The sequence below is a fragment of the Erinaceus europaeus genome, chromosome 13 (assembly GCF_950295315.1).
Source record: "Erinaceus europaeus chromosome 13, mEriEur2.1, whole genome shotgun sequence".
NCBI classification, from domain to species: Eukaryota; Metazoa; Chordata; class Mammalia; order Eulipotyphla; family Erinaceidae; genus Erinaceus; species Erinaceus europaeus.
Window position 1 is genome coordinate 43,229,136 of NC_080174.1, and position 21,572 is coordinate 43,250,707.

A 21,572-nucleotide genomic window follows, 5' to 3' on the forward strand; every position below is an offset into this window, starting at 1 on the left:
TTAGAATGTCTACCCAACTTTTAAACATCTGTATAGCTCCTCAGACAGGAACTACTTTGCATGTCCAAAAAATAGCAGCCACATTGTTGTTCGCTGTCAGAAACCAGGTGGGTGGAGTCCTTTCCACACACCTGCTAGTAGATCTCATTTAGAAACGTGGTTAAACCAATTATAGATTTTTTGTTTGCATATCACACCTCATTAACTTCAAAATTAGTTCTTTCAATCAAGATGTAGCTTTACTTTCTGGAGTTGTCAAAAACATCTTTGAACTAGTTTCCTTTCACACAAAAAATAGAGATGGTTAAGTTGGTCAAAAAACAGTGCCTTTATAGTTTCTCAGGTCAGATAAGTATATACACAGTTCAGTCACATGATCATTGCTAAGGTTATTAGTAATATCCTTTTTTTTTTTTTTTTTGCCTCCGGGGTTATTGCTGGGGCTCGGTGCCTGCACCATGAATCCACTGCTCCTCGGGGCTATTTTTTCCCTTTTGTTGTCCTTATTTATTATCACTGTAGTTATTATTATTATGGTTGTTACTGATGTCATCGTTGTTGGATAAGACAGAGAGAAATCAAGAGAAGGGAAGACAGAGGGGGAGAAAGACAGACACCTGCAAACCTGCTTCACCACTGATGAAGTGACCCCCTTGCAGGTGAGGAGCCCTGAGCTCCAACAGGGGTCCTTACACGGGTCCTTGTGCTTTGCACCATGTGCACTTAACCCACTGTGCTACTGCCCGACCCCCTTAATATCCACTTTATAATCACCATTCATGGCAATACTAGATGCTTTACAAAATTTCATTTAATTTTCCTTTTCTTTATTTATTATTGAATAGAGACAAGGAATTTGAGAAGGGAGGGAGGATAGAAAGGTAGACAGATAAGACACCTGCAGCCTTGCTTCACTGCTCATGAAGCTTCCCCCCTACAGGTGGGGACCAAGGGCTTGAACCTGGATCCTTGCACACACCGTAAGGTCCTTGCACACACTTGCGTCACCACCTGTTCCCTTGATCAATTTCTAAAATGAACCTGTAAGACAGTAACATTGTAGGGGCTGGGCAGTGGCACATCTGATTGAGTGCACCTGATAGCAAGCATAAGGATCTGGGTTCAAGCCCAAGTTGCCACCTGCAGGGGGAAAGATTCTCAACAGTGAAGCAGTGCTGCAGGAGGTCTCTCTTTCTCCATCCCTCTTAATTTCTCTTGGCCTCTACTCAAATAATAATTTTTTAAAAAGGGGAGTCGGGCAGTAGTGCAGTGGGTTAAGTGTACGTGGCACAAAGTGCAAGGACCTGCGTAAGGATCCCGGTTCGAGCCCCCAGCTCCCCACCTACAGGGGAGTCGCTTCACAGGCGATGAAGCAGGTCTGCAGGTGTCTGTCTTTTTCTCCCCCTGTCTTCCCTCCTCTCTCCATTTCTCTCTGTCCTATCTAACAACAACATCAATGACAACAACAATAACTACAACAATAAAAAAAAGGCAACAAAAGGGAAAATAAATATTAAAATAATAATAAGTGGCTAGGAAAAAAAGTTTAAAAAGGAAATACTGTGCAGCCTGGGAGGTGGTGCAGTGCATAAAGTGTTAGATAGGAAGCATAAGGTCAATCCCCAGTATGGCATGTGCCTAAGCGATGCTCTACTTTGGTTCATTTTTCTTGAAGAAATAAAGCCTTAAAAATAAAGTACCAGTGGTCTGGGAGGTGGCACAGTGGATAAAGCATTGGATTCTCAACCATGAGGTCCTGAGTTCAATCTCTGGCAACACATGTGCCAGAGTGGTGTCTGGTTCTTTCTCTCTGCCTCTCTTTCTCATGAATAAATAAATTCTTTAAAAAAAAAAAAGGGGGGGGGGAGTTGGGCAGTAGCGCAGCAGGTTAAGCGCATGTGGCACAAAGCGCAAGGACTGGCCTCTACGCAAATAATAATTTTTAAAAAAGGGGAGTCGGGCGGTAGCACAGTGGGTTAAGTGCACGTGGCACAAAGTGCAAGGACCGGCGTAAGGATCCCATTTCGAGCCCTCGGCTCCCCACTTGCAGGAGAGTTGCTTCACAACTGGTGAAGCACGTCTGCAGGTGTCTATCTTTCTCTCCCACTCTGTCTTCCCCTCCTCTCTCCATTTCTCTGTTCTATCCAACAATGATGACATCAATAAAAATAACTACAAGGGCAACAAAAGGGAATGAATAAATAAATATCAAAAAAATTAAAGTTCCAGGCTTTAAAAAATACAAGGGGGGAGGGGCAGTCAGCAGCACACCCAGTTAAGTGCACATAGTACTAAGCACAACGACCTGTGCAAGGATCCAGGTTTGAGCCTTCGGCTCCCCACATGCAGGGGAAAAACTTCACAAGTGGCAAAGCAGGTCTGCAAGTGTTTACCTTTCTCTCTACGTCACTGTCTCCCCACTCCACTTTGTCTTTCTCTCTGTCTTCTCTAATAAAATAGGGATAAAAAAATGGCTGTGAGGATCAGTGGATTCGTAGTGCTGGCATGGAACCCCAGCAATAACCCTGGCAGTAAAATAAAATAATAATAAAAGTAAGGAAGAACATTGCTCTTTTTTACTATATGGTATCAGAGATCAAAGTCAGGTTCTCACGTATGTGCTTCACTGCCAGGCTACCTCCCTAACCCAGTATTTTTCCCCCCACTTTCAAAGAATGAGAATAGCAAAGACACAAAGAGGTAGGTGGCTGGCAACATCGCTCATCTAGATGGTGCACTGCTTTGCCATATGCAAAACCCAAGTTTGAGCACTGTCCATACCTCACTGAAAGGTTTGGTGCTGTGGTTACTTTCCGTTCTCCACGACAATTATTTTTTCTTTAAAATATATATTTTTAAATTTTACTTCTTTTAATAAGAGAGGCTGAGATAGAGAAGACTAGATAGATACCAGAGCACTGCTCAGTTGTCTTATGGTGGCGTGGGGGATTGAACCTGAGACTCTGGAGCCTCAATCATGAAAGTCTTTTTGCACAACCAGTACACTATCTCTCCCGCCCTACCGTGATCTTTCTATATGAAAGTCAGCCAGAGACAACCTCACCAATGTGTCCCGGAACTTTACCTCTCTAGAGCCATACCCAAGTAGGGAAAAATAAACAGATTGGGGGTTTGGATTGATCTGCCAGTGTTCATGTCCAGCAGAGAAGCAACTACAGAAGCCAAACTCCTACCTTCTATACCCCAAAAAGAATTTTGGTCTATACTCCCAGAGGCAGAGAAAGTTAGGGGAAGATTACTAGAGGACTCAGAGCTCCAATTACATCAGAACCCAGAGAGAAAGGAAAAAGGAAGTACATTCAGAAGTAGCAATAGGTATAGGTGTGACTTCGAAAGGATGAGGAGTTGGGTGGTACCGCAGCAGGTTAAGTGCATGTGGCAGGAAGTGCAAGGACCAGCATAAAGATCCCAGTTCAAGCCCCTGGCTACCAACCTGCAGGGTGGTCTCTTCACAATTGGTGAAGCATGTTTGTAGGTGTCTTTCTCTCCCCGTCTGTCTTCCCCTCCTCTCTCCATTTCTCTCCATCCTATCTAACAACGACATCAATAACAACAATAACTACAATGAAAAACAATAAGGGCAACAAAGGAAAAAAAAATTTAGGGAGTTGGGCGGTAGTGCAGTGGGTTAAGTGCACGTGGCACAAAGCCCAAGGGCCGGTGGAAGGACCCCGGTTCAAGCCCCCGGATCCCTGCCTGCAGGGGAGTCACTTCACAGGCGGTGAAGCAGGTCTGCAGATGTCTGTCTATCTTTCTCCCCCCCCCCCCCCCCCCCCGTCTTCCTCTCCTCTCTCCATTTCTCTCTGTCCTATCCAACGAATGACATCAACAACAACAATAATAACCACAACAAGGCTTCAACAACAAGGGCAAGCAAAAGGGGGAAAATGGCCTCCATGAACAGTGGATTCATGGTGCAGGCACTGAGCCCCAGCAATAACCTTGGAAGCAAAAAAAGAAAAAAAAAAAAAGGGAAGGGGGCCAGGTGGTGACTCATCTGGGTAAGCACAAGTTACAATGTGCAAGGACCCAGGTTCAACCTCCTGGTCCCCACCTGCAGGTGGAAAGCTTTGCAAGTGGTGAAGCAGGGCTGAAGGTGCCGCTCTCTCTCTCTCTTCTATCTCCCCTTGATTTCTGGCTGTCTCTAATAAGTAAATAAAGATAATGTTTTTTTTAAAAAAAAAGGGAAGGGGGGCCAGGTAAGCACACGTTACAGTGCACAAGGACCCAGGCTCAAGCCCCCAGTCCCCACCTGCAAGGGGGAAAACCTCAAGTGGTAAACCAGTGCTGCAGGTGTCTCTTTTTCTTCCTATCTATCCACAATACCTTCCTGATTTCTGGCTCTCTATCCAATAAATAAAGATACAAAAAAAAAAGGGGGGGGGGAAGAAGACAGGAAGACAGGACCATAGGAAAAAAAAGGGGCATATATATAGATAGCTACAGAAATAATAGTCACCCCATATCTGTGACCTTGAGAGAACTACTATAATTCCCAATGGAGGGAATGGGGAACAGAACTTTGGTGGTGGAAATGGTGTGGAATTATACCTGTTTTCTCATAATTTTGTAAGTCAATATTAACTTACTAATAAAATTAAGAAACAAAGAAAAAAGTCAATCAGGAGCAGTGAATCCCTATAAGATTTTACATACCCCCCCCCCCCCAGGTTAGAGTATGATGAAGCAAAGGACCAATCTACCATTCATGGAATCCATTTACTATTCTCATATGATGCTGGGGATCGAATCCAGAGCCTCATGCATATGAGGTAGGCACTCCACAGTGAGTCATCTTTCCAGCCCGTTCTTTTCAGAAATGAGAAAATTGAGGCTATCAGAGTTAATCAAGTTTGACATCCTAAATAAAAGGGAAAGTCAGGATTTAATATCTGTATCTAGCTATGCCATACTGCTATAGAAGATAAGAAGTAACTACAGAGAGCTGGGCGGTAGCACAGTGGGTGAAGCAGGTCTATAGGTGTCTATCTTTCTCACCTTCTGTCTTCCCCTCTTCTCTCCATTTCTCTCTGTCCTATCTAACAATGACATCAATTACAACAACTATAAAAAACAAGGGCAACAAAAGGGAAGATAAATATAATTTTTATAAAAACTATTAAAAAAAAAAGGGAGTCAGGCGGTAGCTCAGCTGGTTAAGCGCACATGGCGCAAAGTGCAAGGGCTGCGCGTAAGGATCCCGGTTTGAGCCCCAGCTCCCCACCTGCAGGGGAGTGATGAAGCAAGTCTACAGGTGTCTTCCCCTCCTTTCCATTTCTCTCTGTCCTATACAACAACGACGACAACAAGAATAATTACAACAATAAAACAACAAGGGCAAAAAGGGAATAAATAAATATTAAAAAAAAAAGAAGTAACTACATTGGCTTTAAAAGGAATGTGGAGAACATTTCCAAATTACTGTATTAGATATATTTTATTAAACATATGGATGCACTTATTTTGTACAAAACACATCCAGTCCAACTTTCCTCTGCCCCTTTACAAGGTCTCCACTCTTGAACCTCATTTATAAGAACACTTGTGGCAGCAGTCACGGCAAAGTAAAGGAAAGTGCAATTTTAAAATTAATACCAATAATCAAAATAAGGAACAAAACAATAGGCAAAAGTTTTAATGTTTCTTGGCCAGTTCCCTTCTGACAGGTCCCAGTCCTGCTCATCTTCTCAACAGGAAACATTTTAGTAAAAGAGACGCCTGAGTATGAAGTACTACCATATCTCTCTGAGCATCCATCTTTCAAGTCCGTGCATCTTCATGTTACAGCTAGCTGATTTTTAACTTCTTTTAAGAAATCTTGTCCAGGCTTGTATCTCAGCTGTGTGTCTCCCGCTGAGCTTCAAATAAATAGAAAAGCAGTAAATTTCAAAAGGATGTCAACTGAGACTTTTTCCAAGATAAGACTTACTTCCTAGAAATCAACTGGCCAGATATATACACAGCTGGAGACAACGGGGTGTAAAAATAGGCCTGGCTGGAAACATCTCTCAGGTAGTCAGTTAGATCCAGTTATTCTGCATCTGTGGATTTAAAATGATCATCATCCACAGTTGAGTAGATGTGTCCCTCGTTGCTTAGAAAATCAACAGCCTGCCTAGAAAGAAAGAGAGAGAAAAAAAAAAAGGCTCAAACCAATACAGAACAAAGCCTTTTGGATATGACCAAATATGTAAACTTTACCTGCCTCCCCTCTTTCCTCTCTTCCTTCCTTTAGAGACAGAGAGACCACAGCACACAAGTGCTGGGTTGTGCATATGACATAGCAGCACACAAGTGAACTATTTTGCCAGCCCCTCACCCCACCCTTAAGATTTGTTCCGACTGGGGAGACAGTGCAAGGGATATGCAAAAGACTTTCAAGCCTGAGACTCTCTTACGTTCTCAGGTTTAGCCTCTAGCACCGCCATAAGCCTGGTTCTGTTTATATATCTCATTACAACAACAACAACAAAAAAGCACTAGTCCCTAATATTTAAAAAAAAAAAATTGTTTATTAACACGAGGAGAGAGAGCCAGAGCATCACTGTGTCACGTGTCACGTGTAGTGTCAGGGACTAAACTTAAGGCCTCATGCTTCTAAGTCCAATGCTCCAGTCTCTGTGCCGCTCTCCCCACTTTCTATTCTAGCTCAAAATTCACAATCAGTTTGATTACAGAAGGATCCTGCAGAGAATACCAGTAAGATTGCAAAACTGAGGTAATCCATAGAGACAGCGCTGACTACAGATACCTTTCTTTCAAATTGTGTAAAGGCAAGAAAAAACTGCCTCACCTAAATACCAGGCTAGAAAATCAAAACAAAGACCCAGCGTTGTAGTTCTGCCATAAAATACATGTATTGTAAACTCTGGGGAAGGATGGAAAAGGAAGGTCTGGAGAGGTGGCATTGGAGTGCTGGTGTATGTTGGAGACAGCATATTGCAGACACCTGTCTTGCGGATATGAGAAGTTGTCTCATGTCAACAACTGTACTATAAAACCCCAACAAACTGATTAAAAAAAAAAAAAAACCTAAAACAGCTATTTTTAAAAAGGAAACCAAACTCTGTCCTTCTTACTCTCCCCACTTCCGGAAAGTTGTAAGAAATAAAGACCTTTCAAGAAACAGTTTAACACCTCCAAACCTGTCAAGGCCCTCAGTCAGAGTCAGCAGCATACAGTAACAGTGATAATTTACAGAGGCTTTGTGACAGTAGCTCTGTACCTCATCATCGCCGTAACTATGAGACAGAAATTGGGGGTGGGGCGGTAGCGCAGCAGGTTAAACGCACATGGTGCAATGCGCAAGGACCAGCGTAAGGATCCCGGTTTGAGCCCCCAGATCCCCACATGCAGGAGGGTTGCTTCACAAGCGGTGAAGCAGGTTTGCAGGTGTCTTTTTCTCCTCATCTTCCCCTCCTCTCTCCATTTCTCTCTGTCCTGTCCAACAACGACATCAATGACAACAATAATAACCACAATGATAAAACAAGGGCAATTAAAGGGGGGCAAAAAAAAAAAAGCCTCCAGGAGCAGTGGATTCCTAGTGCAGGCACCAGGCCCCAGCAATAACCCTGGAGGCAAAAGAAAAAAGACAAAAATAGGTCTGCAGGTGTCTATCTTTCTCTCCTCCTCTCTGTCTTCCCCTCCTCTCTCCATTTCTCTCTGTCCTATCCAACAACGACAACAACAATAATAACTACAACAACAATAAAACAACAAGGGCAACAAAAGAGAATAAATAAATAAAATAAATATTTAAAAAAAAAAAAAAAAGACAAAAATATCATTATCTTCATTTTATAGGACAGGAAATGAAATTAGAGTTGAGCATCATTTCTATCTAGGTCTATCATTTGACTTCTACAAGCACTGTAATACTCTGATTAGCTCACTGGAATTAGGATTCTCTAATGACTTCAGATCCAGAAAGGCTGATACACACATCCACATAGCGAGGGGGCAGAACACATATGAGGTGATAGACCTAAAGACCAAGAGTTAAGGATCTTGCTCCTCCATGATAAATCCCTAAGAGCTGTATGGTCAAGTTTTACTCAAAACCATTTTCCCCCACATTCCTTCTGTCAGCAGATGGTGGTTTTGGGGAATTAATGTTTTACATTCAACAGTAAATAAAATAGTTTGTACATGCATAACATTTCCCAGCTTTCCATATAACAACACAACCCCCACTAGGTCCTCTGTCATCCTTCTTGGATCTGTATTCTCCCCACCCACCCACCCACCCCAGTCTTTTACTTTGGTGTAATAAGCAGATGTTTTTTTAAAAACTCAGATGAGATGGAACAATTTGATGGAACAAGTCCTAGCTCATGGAAACCGAATACTCACTTGATTGAGGCTATAGTCATGTGCTGGAGCTGGCTCTTCAGATCCTGAAAGTTTAATCCTTCAGGTCTTGGGCAAGCCTTAATCAAGTTCAGCACCTGAAAATTCAAATCAGAAATATTTTTAGCAACTTATCCTCCTATGTAAACTAGAGACCCTTTATGAATCCGATTCTTAGCACATAAGAAGCATGAAAGAAAGCATCATTTTTTTTATCTCTGCCAGTTATTCTTCCCCTTTTCAAATTTATTATTTATTTTGTAAAAGGCAAAAGATTTATGTGATCTGAAGAGAAGCCACAGCGCTATTTATTTATTTTGTATAGAGACAGGGAGACATTGACGAGGGAAGGAGGAGTACAGAGGAGGAAGCAAGATGCCGATGGCACTGCTTCACCACTCATGAAACTTCCCCCTAGAGGTAGGGACTGAGGGCTTGAACCCTGGTCATTATGCACGACAGTGTGTGCACTCAATGATGTGTGCCACCACCCACCCCCGCCACTTTTCTTTCTTTCCTTGCTTCTTCCCTCCCTCACCAGGATTATCAATGGAGCTCACTGGCTACACAACTCCAGCTACCAGAGGCCGTATTTTTATTCTCTCCTCTAGAAAGGTGAGAGACAGAGATAGAAAGGGAGAGGAGAAATACTGAAATACTGTTCTACTATTATGAAGCTGCCTATCACAGGTACTTTAGTGAGGTGGCCCAAGTGCAAAGTCAGCTTCTCACACACCGTAATATGTACTCGAAAGGGTTAGCCACCTGCCAGTCCCCCAACAAAATTTTAGCTTATCTGTGTTTTACATATTTGGAGTCACTCAAGTGGATTTTACCTGGTTTTGGACCACAGTGAGGCCATTTGTTGGCATGAAGCTACTCCCACCAAAGCTTCCTGCTTCTCCCATTCCTGAACGGCCAATAGGTGCTCTCCCTGCTAAAGGCTGGATTAAGAAGTAAATTCACAACATTAGGAAATTCACCAACTTAGAACGTTTCTTGCCATTTTAAATACCTTACTAATAAGCAGCTTAAAAAGAACTTAAGCAGTTTCCCCAATAACAAATCCTCACGTTGGAAGGAGAGGTAGTATCTCGAGTATTGACTTTTCAATCAACATACCCAATAGTCTTTCAGTTCTTGTAACACTTGACCTCTCAGAAGCAGAAACTGCTAACCACAACTCTCTTAAAACGAATTTCTTGTAGGATGGCAAAACAGCTCACTTGAATACTGCACTGCTTTGCTATGTGCGTGACCCAGTTTCAAGCCTGGCCCCTGTCAGAGTGAAAGTTTCAGTGCTGTGGCTGTCTTATCTCATCACTGTTCCCCACCCCCTTTTAATGAATGAGGAAATGTATTAACCTAGCAGCATTTGTTCCAATGTTTCTTGTTGGCAGCTGCTGCCTGTCCAGTGATTCTGTACAGACAGACCTCTGTTGCTAAAAAGCCACTATGAGCCTCCCATCTCAGTCTATTTCCAAATTCACCCCTTCCAGGGCATGGAGGCCAGGCTCTTAGTCTCGGCTGAAGTGGCCGTGCATCACACCACATGACACCCTTTCTCTGAAGTCCTCCATTAATGCTGGTTATAGAGTTGACTCCAGCACTGCTCTGGAGGTACAGGTGCCGTTCCTACACATGAACAAGCAGTTCTCACTATGGGGAGCAAGCACTTCATAATTAGCTAGTTTGACAGTGTCTACTCATTCAGGGACTTTCAGCCTTTTGGATTTTTTTTTGAGGAAGGTTATCAGAACTCAAATGAACTCCTGTTGGTTCATGTCTCTAACAATAACTCCAGGCATCGTGTGGCCTCCACATTGCCAGCCAGGGGAAAGGAAGCAACCGGGCTTCCTGGAAACTAACTTATTTACTAGAGAGAGATAACCAGAGCATCCCTCTGGCAATGTGATTCTGGGGATCAAGCTCGGGACCTCATGCTCAAGAGTCCAAATGCTTTATTCACTGTGCAGCCTTCTGAGTTGCTATTTCTGTTTCTCTCTCTGAAAAGAGCTGGCCAAGCAGTAAAGCCTCAGCAATAATTTAAACAAAGTCCTTGCAGCTGGGGACAGCCCTGCGTCCTGCATGTACCAGAAGCGCTGCCTTCTCTTCCTTCACTACTTCATTCCCTCTCATGTGAAACTGTCTCAAATGACAGCTGTTAAGCCTGAAGCCAATCCTGCAGACCTCAGTCACCTGGAGCCTCACCTCCACGATCTACCACAACAGGCTAGTAACACAACCTTCAATTCTGAGAAGATCCTCATCACCTGCCTCCTGCTAATCTCTTATACTCTAAGCAGCCCATCTTAACTGCTACCAAGTGACTTCTGATACCACCCCATCTAAAAGCTTTCGGGTGGTTCCCCCTGCCTGTGAAAACATAGAACTCCTAGAAATTCTAAGAACCACCACATTTAGATGTCAAAATCTGTATTTTATTCCCCCCCCCCAACCCCAGTGAAACAGAGGTTTATTAGGTAAAGTCAGAGGGGGAGTGAGAGATTAAGAGTTAAGACAAGGGGGTCGGGCAGTGGTGTATCCAGTTAAGCGCACATAGGATAAAACACAGGATTCCAGTTGGAGGCCCTGGCTCCCCACCTGCAGGGGGGTTGCTTCACGAAAGGTGAAGTTGGTCTGCAGGTCTTTATCTTTCTTTCCCCATCCCTCTCAATTTCTCTGTCCTATCCAAAATATTTTAAAAAATGGCCACAGGAGCAGTGGATTTGTAGCGTAGGCACCGGGCCCCATTAATAACCCTGGAGCCAAAATTAAAAAAAATAATAATAATAAAGCACAAGGACCAGCATAAGGATCCTGGTTCGAGCCCCTGGCTCCCTACTTGCAGAGGAGTCGTTTCACAGGCGGTGAAGCAGGTCTGCAGGTGTCTTTCTCTCCCCCTCTCTGTCTTCCCCTCCTCTCTCCATTTCTCTCTGTCCTATCCAACAACGACAACAACAATAACTACAAAAAAAAACAAAAAAAACAAGGGCAACAAAAGGGAACAAATTAATATTTAAAAAATAATAATAAAAAAAATAAAAAAGGTAAAGTACAAGCCCAAAGAGCCAGCAGCAGTCAGGCTTAGAGCTCTGACTGTATTTTACTGTTTCCAACACACCTGAATTATTTTCTTCCTTCCCCCCCTTTTTTTTTAAAAAAATTATTTGTGGGAGTCAGGAGGCAGCGGGTTAAGCACATGTGGTGCAAAGTGCAAGGACCGGCCTAAGGATCCCAGTTCGAGCCCCCAGCTCCCCACCTGCAGGGGTGTCCCTTCACAGGCAGTGAAGCAGGTCTGCAGATGTCTATCTTTCTCTCCCTGTCTTTCCCTCCTCTCTCCATTTCTCTCTGTCCTATCCAAAAAAGACAACATCAATAACAACAATAATAATAACTACAACAATAAAACAAGGCAACAAAAGGGAAAATAAATAAAATTTAAAAAATATGTATATATATATATATTTTATTTGTAATAAAGAGATAGAAAGATCAGAGTGCTGCTCAGCTCTAGTTTATGAAGGAGCTGGGGAGTGAATCTGGGCTTCGAAACCTCAGGCACGAAGGTCTTTTGCATAACCATTATGCTATTTCCCCTCCCCATCTCTCTTCTCTCCTTAAGCTTCCCTTCTGCAGGTGGGGACTGGGGGGCTTGAACCCAGGCCCCTGTTCATAGTATAGTATGCACTCAACTGAGTACATCACCTCCCTGGCCCCCACATTGATTTTTTTTTTTGGCCATCTTTTAAAAAAATTTTAAAAGCATTATTACTGGATTATCACCAGGATTATCACTGAGGCTCAGTATCTGCATTTCGAATTCAATGCCCCTGATGGCCATTTTTTCCGGGGTTTGTTTTTTTGTTTCCTTTGTTTTATTGTACAGGGCGGAGAAATTTGAGAGGGCAGGGCAGTGGTCTAGTAGGTAAGCACAATGGACAAAGCACTGGATTCTCAGCATAAGGTCCCAAATTCAATCTGGCAGCACTTGTATCAGAATGATGTGTGGTTCTTCCTCTCTGCTTAGCTTCTTCATCAATCAATAAATAAAATATTTATTAAAAAAAAGAGGGGCCAGGTGGTGGTGCACCTGGTTAAGTGCATATTTACAATGTCCAAGAACCCATGTTTGAGCCCCCAGTCCCCACCTACAGGGGTAAAGCTTTGCGAGTGGTGAAGCAGTGTTGCAGGTGTCTGTCTTTCCCCCTCTGTCACCCCCTCCCCTCTTGATTTCTAGCTGTCTCTATCCAGTAAATAAATGGTAATACAAAAATAAATAAATAAAAGGTGGGAAGCGTCGTCCGGGAGGTGGCGCAGTGGTAAGGCTTTGGACTCTCAAGCATGAGGTCCCAAGTTTGATCCCCGGCAGCACATGTGCCAGAGTGGTCTGGTTCTTTCTCTCTCCTCCTATCTTTCTCGTAAATAAATAAAACCTTTAAAAAAAAAAAAAAAAGGTGGGAAGGGAGATAGATAACTGCTTCATTGCTCATAAGGCATCCCCCCTGCAGGTGGGGAGCAGGGGCTCAAACCTAGGTTCTACCGCACAGTCTATGTACGCTTAACCAGTGCGCCATCGCCCGGTTCCCTTTTTTTGCCATCTCTAAACATGCCTCTGACCTAAGGGTGTCTCCTACCTAGATAATGCTGCTTCCATCCTCTGACTGATAATAACACTTGTCCTTCAAAGCACAACTTACTTGCTGCTGCCTTTGTAAAACTTCCCCTGCTATTCCCAGGTGAAGTCTGTCATGATCTTCCTTTTTGGCTTTCCAGTCTCTGCCATAGTAGCCATCACACTGTACTACATTCCCCCCAAGCCCCTTCATCTTGATTCACTTCACAATGGAGAGTACAAGCTTAGTCAATATTTAATCTACTGTACTGAATAAATTAGCACAACAGATTAAATATGTGACATACTCAACAGATACAGGATCACTGTGGAAGCTTACTAGGTGAAATCCCATCTAGTCAGAAGAATAGTTCATTCAATATATGTTTACTAAAAGCCTGCTATGCTGAAGTAACAAAAATTGGGCTGGAAAGATAGCAAAATGGTTATGCAAATGGCTTTCAGGTCTGAGGCTCTGAGGTTGCAGGCTCAGTCCCTAGCGCCAGAGGTGAGGAGTGCTCTAGCAAAAAAAAAAAAAAAAAAAAAATCAGCCAGTCCTTTGTTTTGAAGCTGAAGACCTTCTCACTGCTTTCTGGTGCAAATTACTCTTTATTATTCATCATTACTGAATTGAGTTCTATTTCTTACTCATACACCTTTGTTGAAATGACCCATGTCCTACCTCATTTACCTTTTAAGATGAAGGTGAAGCCTGGGAGGTAAGCACTGGGTAGACCACAAAACTTGCACATGAGGTTCTGAGCTATGATCTCATGCATTGTATGGGCGGAGAGACGCTTCTTCCCTTCCTCTTATTAAGTAAATCTTTAAGGTCCTGAGTTCAATCCCCAGATTGAACATGTACCAGAGTGATGTCTGATTCTTCCTCTCATCCCTATCTTTCTCATGCTTGGCTTAGGGATCATATTCTCCAGGTCAGGAGAGGAAACTATTTTCTTTGGTTTCCGAAGTTATACTTAAGTGATCTGAATCCCCAGTGCCTAACATAACTCTCTTAGGAAAGGACTGCTTCATCTACTCCTCAATATAGTTTCCATACTTCCAAACTACTCAATCTCACTTGAAAGCTGTCACAGGCCTCAGTCATCCAAGCAAATGGGCTTAGAGGAACTCGTAATTCTGAGAACATGAGTATTTCATTTGGATTAAAATAACACGACAAAAGTCATGCAAAACATGCCTTAAGGTTGAAATGATGCTTTTCTTCTGGCTTAAATTTCAAAATGTCCAGGAAATCAAAGCCAAAGCATGGAAGCCATCTAACTGTTCTTTCAAGGAAGAGGCAAAGTCTAAGAGTGAAGCTGCTCACCTGGCTGTAGGCCTTGTTCAGCATCATGTGTGCATTGACAACTTCCAGAATATGTGTGGTGAATTCATTCATATCCTCCAGGGGCATGACCTTAAAGGCTACCACACTTTTTTTGTTCTATTAAAATGAAGAGAAAAGTAAGACTGTAATATCACTTGGAGGTAAAAAAATATTGTAGTTTTTTTCTTGGTTACAATAATTTTGCTAATATGGGAAAAATATGACATACCAAGCCCTCAGTTAATGTCATATTTCCCCACCCCCATATGAGAATTTATACTATTGATGAGAAAATAAACAAATCAATTTCCACAGAGAAATGGCACTACAGTTTATGCCACTGACCCTCACAACTGAGGCTCTTGGGTCCCAGGTTCAATCCCAGGCACTACCATAAGTCAGAGCTAAATAATGTTTTAGTTTCAATATTCCACTTACTTTAATGGGACTAATACAGAAAGAGAACAGAGCACTGTTCAGTTCTGGCTTCTGATGGTGCTGAGCGTTTGAGCCTGGGACCATGGAGCCTCAGGCATGAAAGTTTGCATGAATATTACTGTTATCTCCCTAGCACTCTCTTTTAAATCAGCACCATCAGAAGCCAGAACTAAGCACTTTCTGCCCATGTTGGCAAGGTTCTTCTGGGTACTCTGGTGTCTTTCTATACCCCAGAGACAGGCAGGTGTATGAATGTGCCCAGGGTTGGTTCCTGCCTTGTGTCCAGGAAAAAAGCTCTGGCTACTCTCAGCCCCAAATTGTAGTAACAATAAACAAACTATCATTTACTACTATCGCTTTGTCTTTATAAGTTTGCTGATATATGTATATATATATATTTTTTACCAGAAGTGCTGCTGGATTTAACTCCTGTTTCAAGCAATTACAGACAATGGTGAAACTGGTTTCATCCTATATCATTCTGCTTAAAGTCACAGTTTCCAAGAACCTGTCAATGTGCCAAGTGAGGACTTACTACATCCTAAATTTAGGCATGAATCCAAAAAATCCTTCATGTAAATAAATGAATTTCAACTGACTTTTTTTTTTTTTTTTAACTTTACCTGAAAAGACCTCACATGGCCAGCCACTTTCACATATGTTTCTGGAGGAACCACAGTGTTTTCACCACTGGCATCCTAACAGATAAAACATAAACTTATTACTGAGGTTATACTGGCAAAAGTCTCTTTAAAATTTCTGATTGTATACAGAAAGAAAGTTATAAAGAGAATTAAAGAATCCTAGTGACACTAACTAGGTTTTCCCTGCCTTTTAGAATTTACTTTTTTGGTTTCCCTAGAGCCTCGTATATACACAATTTCACTGTTCAGGGCAAGTCTTGCCCTCTATCTGCTCAGCCACCTCCCTGACTGCAAATAAACCAGTCTAATTAATAATACCATTACTAGAAATTCAAGATTGCTTTCAATTTTTTCTTATAAATAGTGCTATAATTCATACTCTCACAACTGGTTCTTTGTATTTGTCTTTTTTTGTGAATCTCTAGCAATGGAGTGCTAGATCAACATAAAAAAATTCTTATATTAATTTACATATTATTATTGTTATTTTTTACCAGAGCACTGGTCAGCTCTGGCTTATGGTGGTACTGGGGAATGAGCCTGGGTCAGTGGAGCCTCAGACACTAGAGTCTTTTTGCATAACTATTATGCTGTCTTGGGAATCAATATTTTTATGGTAGATGAGTTTGATCATTGGTTCATTTTTATAAAAGACATGCAAAAATAAAACATAAAAAGGCATACAAATTTATACTCATATCAGGGGAAGATGTTATCCACTTGCCAATCAATGACAAATCATCCAGCACACTAAGTGTTCACTGCTAGTGGCACTGTGCTAACACTCTTGCTCACTAATTTCTAGTGGCACTGCGCTCTCAGAAGTGAACACTCGAGAGCCGGGTGGTGGCGCAGCGGGTTAAGCGCACGTGGCGCAAAGCGCAAGGACCGGCATAAGCATCCTGGTTCGAGCCCCCGGCTCCCCACCTACAGGGAAGTCACTTTACAGGCGGTGAAGCAGGTCTGCAGGTGTCTTTTTCTCCTCCTTTGTCTTTCCCTCCTCTCCCTACTTCTCTCTGTCCTATCCAACAACGACATCAAAAAACAAACAAACAAAAAACCACAACAATAAAACAAGGGCAACAGAAGGAAATAAATATTAAAAAAAAAAAAAGTGAACACTCATTCTTTTTTTTAAATAGCTTCTTTAAATTTTCAGAAAATTATTACTACTTTATTATTTTTTAGCCAGAGCACTGCACAGCTTTGGCTTAGGGTGGTATTAAGGACTGAACCTGGGACATCTGAGTCAAAGACACGGAAGTCTTTTCACTAAACATAAAGTAATCTCCCCAATCCCATTATTCTCTTGCTTATTTTATTGATCATGGCACTGAAGCTTCCTCCAATACTGTGAGGGGCCAGACTTGAACCTGGGTAGCGCACACAGCAGAGCAGGACTCTATCCAAATGAGCTATTTTGCCGGCCCACTGTCTTAGTTGCAGGTTCATCCAGCACCACCGTAAGCTAGAGCTGAGCAGTGCTCTGATAGGGGAAAAAAAAAAAAAATCTTCCAAATAACCCCATCATGATTCAAAACAACTACTCACGTCTGTGTCAACCCACTGGCGAACATCCATGGGGGCAGCTGTCATGTCATCTATTTTGTATACGATGTTGGTTGGAGCCTTCTCTGCATGCCTGATTATTCCCACAATAGTTACCTAGATTAGAAGGAAAAAAAAGTTTTTCTTAGAAACCAAAGCAACATTTATTTGAAGTAAGTTTCATTTCATTTTTTCCCCTTAACTTTTTTTTTTAATCTTTATTGATTTATTGGATCGAGACAGCCAGAAATTGAAGAGGGGGGAGACAGAGAGGAAGAGAAGCAGAGAGACATCTGTAGCCCTTCACCACTTGCAAAGCTTTCCCCCTGCAGGTAGGGACCAGGGACTTGGGCACTGTAACATGCTCTCAACCAAGTCCACCACCACTTGGCTCCGATTTCATTAAGACTAAGTGACTCTTCCAGAAATTTAACATACTTGTGAAATTTCAACATTTCCAATTTTGAACATTTCATCAACCAGACTGGCAGAAAGCAGCTGAGATATGGTACAGGGCACAATGTGTTGGGCTCGGGCTCTCTGAAAAAAAAAAAAAAAAAGCATAAAGTCAGTTAAGAAAATAGTAAGTGTGACTCATTTAACACCTGCTATATGCCAAATACTTTGCAGATAACAGGGTTTTCCCCCCAAAATAAATGTCATTATCTTTGCTTCACAGGAATGAAAATCATATAGTTAAGAAATGTGACATTTTAGAATTCAAATACAGATTTGTCTAACTCCAAAGTCCTGATGAATATGTATTATAGAAGAGATTCACAAAAAGGAATAAACCTTGGTGGAGACAGCAGGCTGACCTGCTTCTAGAACAGACCTTTTTTTTTTTTTTGTTTTCTCTCCAGGGTTATTGCTGGGGCTCAGTGCCTAGACCATGAATCCATTGCTCCTGGAAGCCATTCCCCCCACCCCCTTTTGTTGCCCTTGTTGTAGCTTTGTTGTGGTTATTATTGTTGTTGTTGATGATATCGTTCGTTGTTGGATAGGACAGAGAGAAATCGAGAGAGGTGGGGAAGACAGAGAGGGGGAGAGAAAGACACCTGCAGACCTGCTTCACCACCTGTGAAGCGACGCCCCTGTAGGTGGGGAGCTGCGGGCTTGAGCCGGGATCCTTATGCCAGTCCTTGTTTTGCACCACCTGCGCTTAACCTGCTGCACTACAGCCCCACCCGCTAGAACAGACCTTTAACAGGAGGCTCTGTTTTGTAACATAGTAACAACTATATAAAATAATTTATACAGGGAGTCAGGCCCTAGAGCAGCCCGTTAAGTGCAGGTGGCCCAAGCACAAGGACTGGCGTAAGGATCCCGTTTCCAGCCCCTGGCTTCCCACCTGCAAGGGAGTCGCTTCACAAGCAGTGAAGCAGGTCTGCAGGTATCTTTCTCTCACCGTCATCCCCTCCTCTCTCCATTTCTCTCTGTTGATCCAACAACATCAATAGCAACAATAATAACTACAACAAAAGGGAATAAATAAATATTTTAAAATAAGAATAATTTATATAAGAAACAAAAATGCTTGGGAGAAAGCTCTATGTGCTATTTGCAAATATGAAGACCCAAAGGTTCCAGGTTCAATTCCCAACATCACCATAAGACAGAGCTGAGCACTACTCTGGTCTTTCTCTGTCACTCGCAAAAAAAGACATATGCATCTTTAAGAAAACCAACTATAAAGTAACATCAAAGTATGTGGGGTTATCAGTGGAGTCTACCCTGACACACCCCTAAACGAACAGTGTAAATAAAAACTTATCAATTTACAGAGAAAAACAGACTTCTATAATACTTTATCTTAAAAAAAAAGATTTGTTAGTGAGACAAAGTGAGAACCAGAGCATCACTCTGGCACACGCTTTACACACTGTTTCACCTCCTGGGTCTCAATACATAATCTTTACACCACACAAGAGTGACATCTAAAGAGTAATCAAATGAACCCTGTATTACAGGATGAAATCAACAGCAATAATTATATACAAATTCTTGGGCAGGGGTAGACAGCATAATGGTTATGCAAATAGACTCTCATGCCTGAGACTCCAAAGTCCCAGGTTCAATCCCCTGCCCCACCATAAGCCAGAGCTGAATAGTGCTCTGGTTAAAAAAAAAAAAATTCTTTTCTTAAAGTGTGACAAACGGACCATTTGGTTGTAGCCTTTTGCTATTTATTCAGCCCATCTATTTGTAGATGTTTATTAATCCAGTCTGACTGCAGACCCCTGACCCTTGCACATCTACGTGACTACAACCAGGCTGTTTTTCTTCAAAGTTAGCTTAGACTACCTGGCCCCCTCCTCACTCACTTCCCTTGAATCCACTCTCATCCCCTTTCCCGAATATGGTTACATTGTGAGCTGATTCCCACTCACCAAATGGGAAAAGGACAGATTGTTATATCTTAGTAATGTATAAAAAGCCCTAAAGATTGCCCGTGGTGTGCTTGCTGGCGTACACCCCTGATATATATATATATATATATATATGTAGAACAGTGCCCTGCTCTTGACTCTCAGTGTCTCAGTCCTTGCTTTAAGGCGTAGACAAAATGCGTTTTCGCGCTATTTCCCACAAGTGAATAACATACATATGCACAGCTTTTCATAAATCACATTCCTATACGGTCGTATTTATCTTTCTCAGAACTACCATGTGACATCAGTATACCAGTACCATTATCACATGAGGAAAACCAAGGCTAACCAGGTTCAAATCACTTCACTAAATGCACACTGCCAATTAAAAAGACAAAGTTGACTCAGGATACTATGCATTATGGCTCCACTACTTGGATTCTTTTTTTTTTTTCTTTCTTTGCCTCCAAGGTTACTGCTGGGGCTCTGTGCCTGCACTACAAATCCACTGCTCCTGAAGGCCATTTTTTCACATTTTGTTGCCCTTGTTGTAGTTATTGTTGGATAGGACAGAGAGAAATCAAGAGAGGAGGGGAAGACAGAGGAGGAGAGAAAGATAGACACCTGCAGACCTGCTTCACCACTTGTGAAGTAACCCCCCTGCAGGTGGGGAGCTGGGGGCTTGAACCTCGATCCTTTCTTCGGCCCTTGTGCTTTGCACCATGTGCACTTAACCCACCCCAGCCCCCCTATTTGGATTCTTTACAGTAATAATACCTAGGACCACTTACTGAAAGCAACTATGGGGCAGCCTCTCTTTAAAAGCTTTATTAAAAAAAAGCTTTTTACTTATTGAATAGAGGCAGCCAGAAATCAAAGCGGGGTAGGGGGGAGGTAGAGAGACAAAGAGACAGCTGCAGCCCTGCTTCCCCACTGGTGAAGTTTGCCCCTGCTGGTGGCCACCAGGGGCTCAAACCTGGGTCCCTGTGCACTGTAACATGTGTGCTCCACCAAGTGTGCCCTGTGCCCTTTAAATTTTTTTATTATCTTTACTTAGGGATACAGACAGGCAGAAATTGAGAAGGAAAAGAGACAGAGATGCCTGCAGCCCTGCTTCACCCCTCGGAAAGTTTTCCCCCTGCAGGTGGGAACGAGGGGCTTGAACCTAGGTCCTTGTGTATTGCAGCATGTGCACTTAATCGGGTGCCACCACCTGGCCCCTACCTCTCTGTATAATATTCTGTCCCACAACTTACATGCTATGGAATATTATCCTCACTCTGTTACAAAACAGACTCCACGGACGGTGTGGCTATTTCTGCAGACGCCCTGGGGGAGCTGTGCCCGAGCAACAGCAGAACGCGGAGCCACGGGCTGCAGACACCAAGCAGGCTCTGGTCAGCGCTCTACCCCAATTCGTGAAGAAGCGACTTCGAACTGACAACGACTGCAAAACACTCAGTGACCCTGATGGCGATCCGGTCGGTTTACAGCTAGCTCTCTCCCTTCGCCACAGGTTTCCTCACAAGGCTGAGTAACGCGCTTTCAGGACCGGATTCATTAATGGGAAAGTCTTTCGACCTACCGATTTCTTTTCGGTCTGAGAAGGCGTCGGCGAAGCAAAGCCCCCCGGGGTCTGCGTGTAGCCGCCGCTTCCCCCAAAGGAAGAGCTGCTGTAGCTTTCAAACCCACCTGTGTTGAAACGACAGCGTTAACGCCTGCGCTGGGGACCACGCCACTCAACAACCTCCACGGCCCGGCAGACCGGAGCGCGCTCACCCCCGGCCTCCCAACACTCCCGCCACCAGCCGCCGCCGCCCTGTCCCCACGCCCGCCGCCGCCCGCCGCCGCCCGCCGCCGCCCGCCGCCGCCCTCTCTCTGCGCCCCTCTCAGCATTACTGTTCCACATCTTGGTCGCGAGTCCGGAGGTTCCGGGACGAGAGAGTTGGCGGAGAAGCTCGCCACCGCGCCAGGGCCGCAGCGCTGGATCTATTTTCCGTGGCGCCACAAACTACTTCCCGCGAATGACGGAGCCAATCAGCGACGGAAACGCCTCTCGCTTAAACCAATCAATGCCCGCAAATCCTACGTCTTTTCCTGTCCCCTCGGTCCCCACCTCCCAGAAAAAAACGCGCGCTCTGCTCACAGCGGCACTGGGAGCGTCTGCAGCCATCTTTACTAGGGGCAGGGCACGCCCACCAGCGGCCGTCTGAGGCCATACTTACTAGGGGCAGACACTGCGCCGGGGAGAG

The 21,572-nt window shown here is 43.4% G+C and overlaps 1 protein-coding gene across 2 annotated transcripts; it reads right to left on the minus strand.

Annotated features, from left to right (window-relative positions):
* Positions 1-5,641: 5,641 nt before the first annotated feature.
* RPA2 (replication protein A2) lies at positions 5,642-21,372 on the minus strand. Of its 2 annotated transcripts, XM_007522419.3 has the most exons (9): positions 21,220-21,372; positions 20,906-21,012; positions 17,387-17,488; positions 16,952-17,065; positions 15,380-15,454; positions 14,319-14,435; positions 9,210-9,317; positions 8,377-8,471; positions 5,642-6,136 (listed from the first exon to the last, which is right to left on the minus strand). In XM_007522419.3, exons 1-9 carry the CDS (start codon positions 21,227-21,229, stop codon positions 6,052-6,054), a joined length of 813 nt encoding a protein of 270 aa, XP_007522481.1. In that variant the 5' UTR covers positions 21,230-21,372; the 3' UTR covers positions 5,642-6,051. The 2 variants fall into 2 exon arrangements, with proteins under 2 accessions (XP_007522481.1, XP_060061642.1); XM_060205659.1 differs by lacking the exons at positions 20,906-21,012; positions 21,220-21,372 and adding an exon at positions 21,013-21,089.
* Positions 21,373-21,572: the final 200 nt, after the last annotated feature.

Excerpts from the sequence above, each read along its gene's own strand:
- RPA2 (XM_007522419.3), bottom strand. Across the intron at positions 17,489-20,905 it reads CTCAGACCGAAAAGAAATCG|AGAGCCCGAGCCCAACACAT; the intron begins GTAGGTCGAAAG and ends TTTTTTTTTCAG. Across the intron at positions 8,472-9,209 it reads TCACTGTGGTCCAAAACCAG|GTGCTGAACTTGATTAAGGC; the intron begins GTAAAATCCACT and ends TTGAATTTTCAG.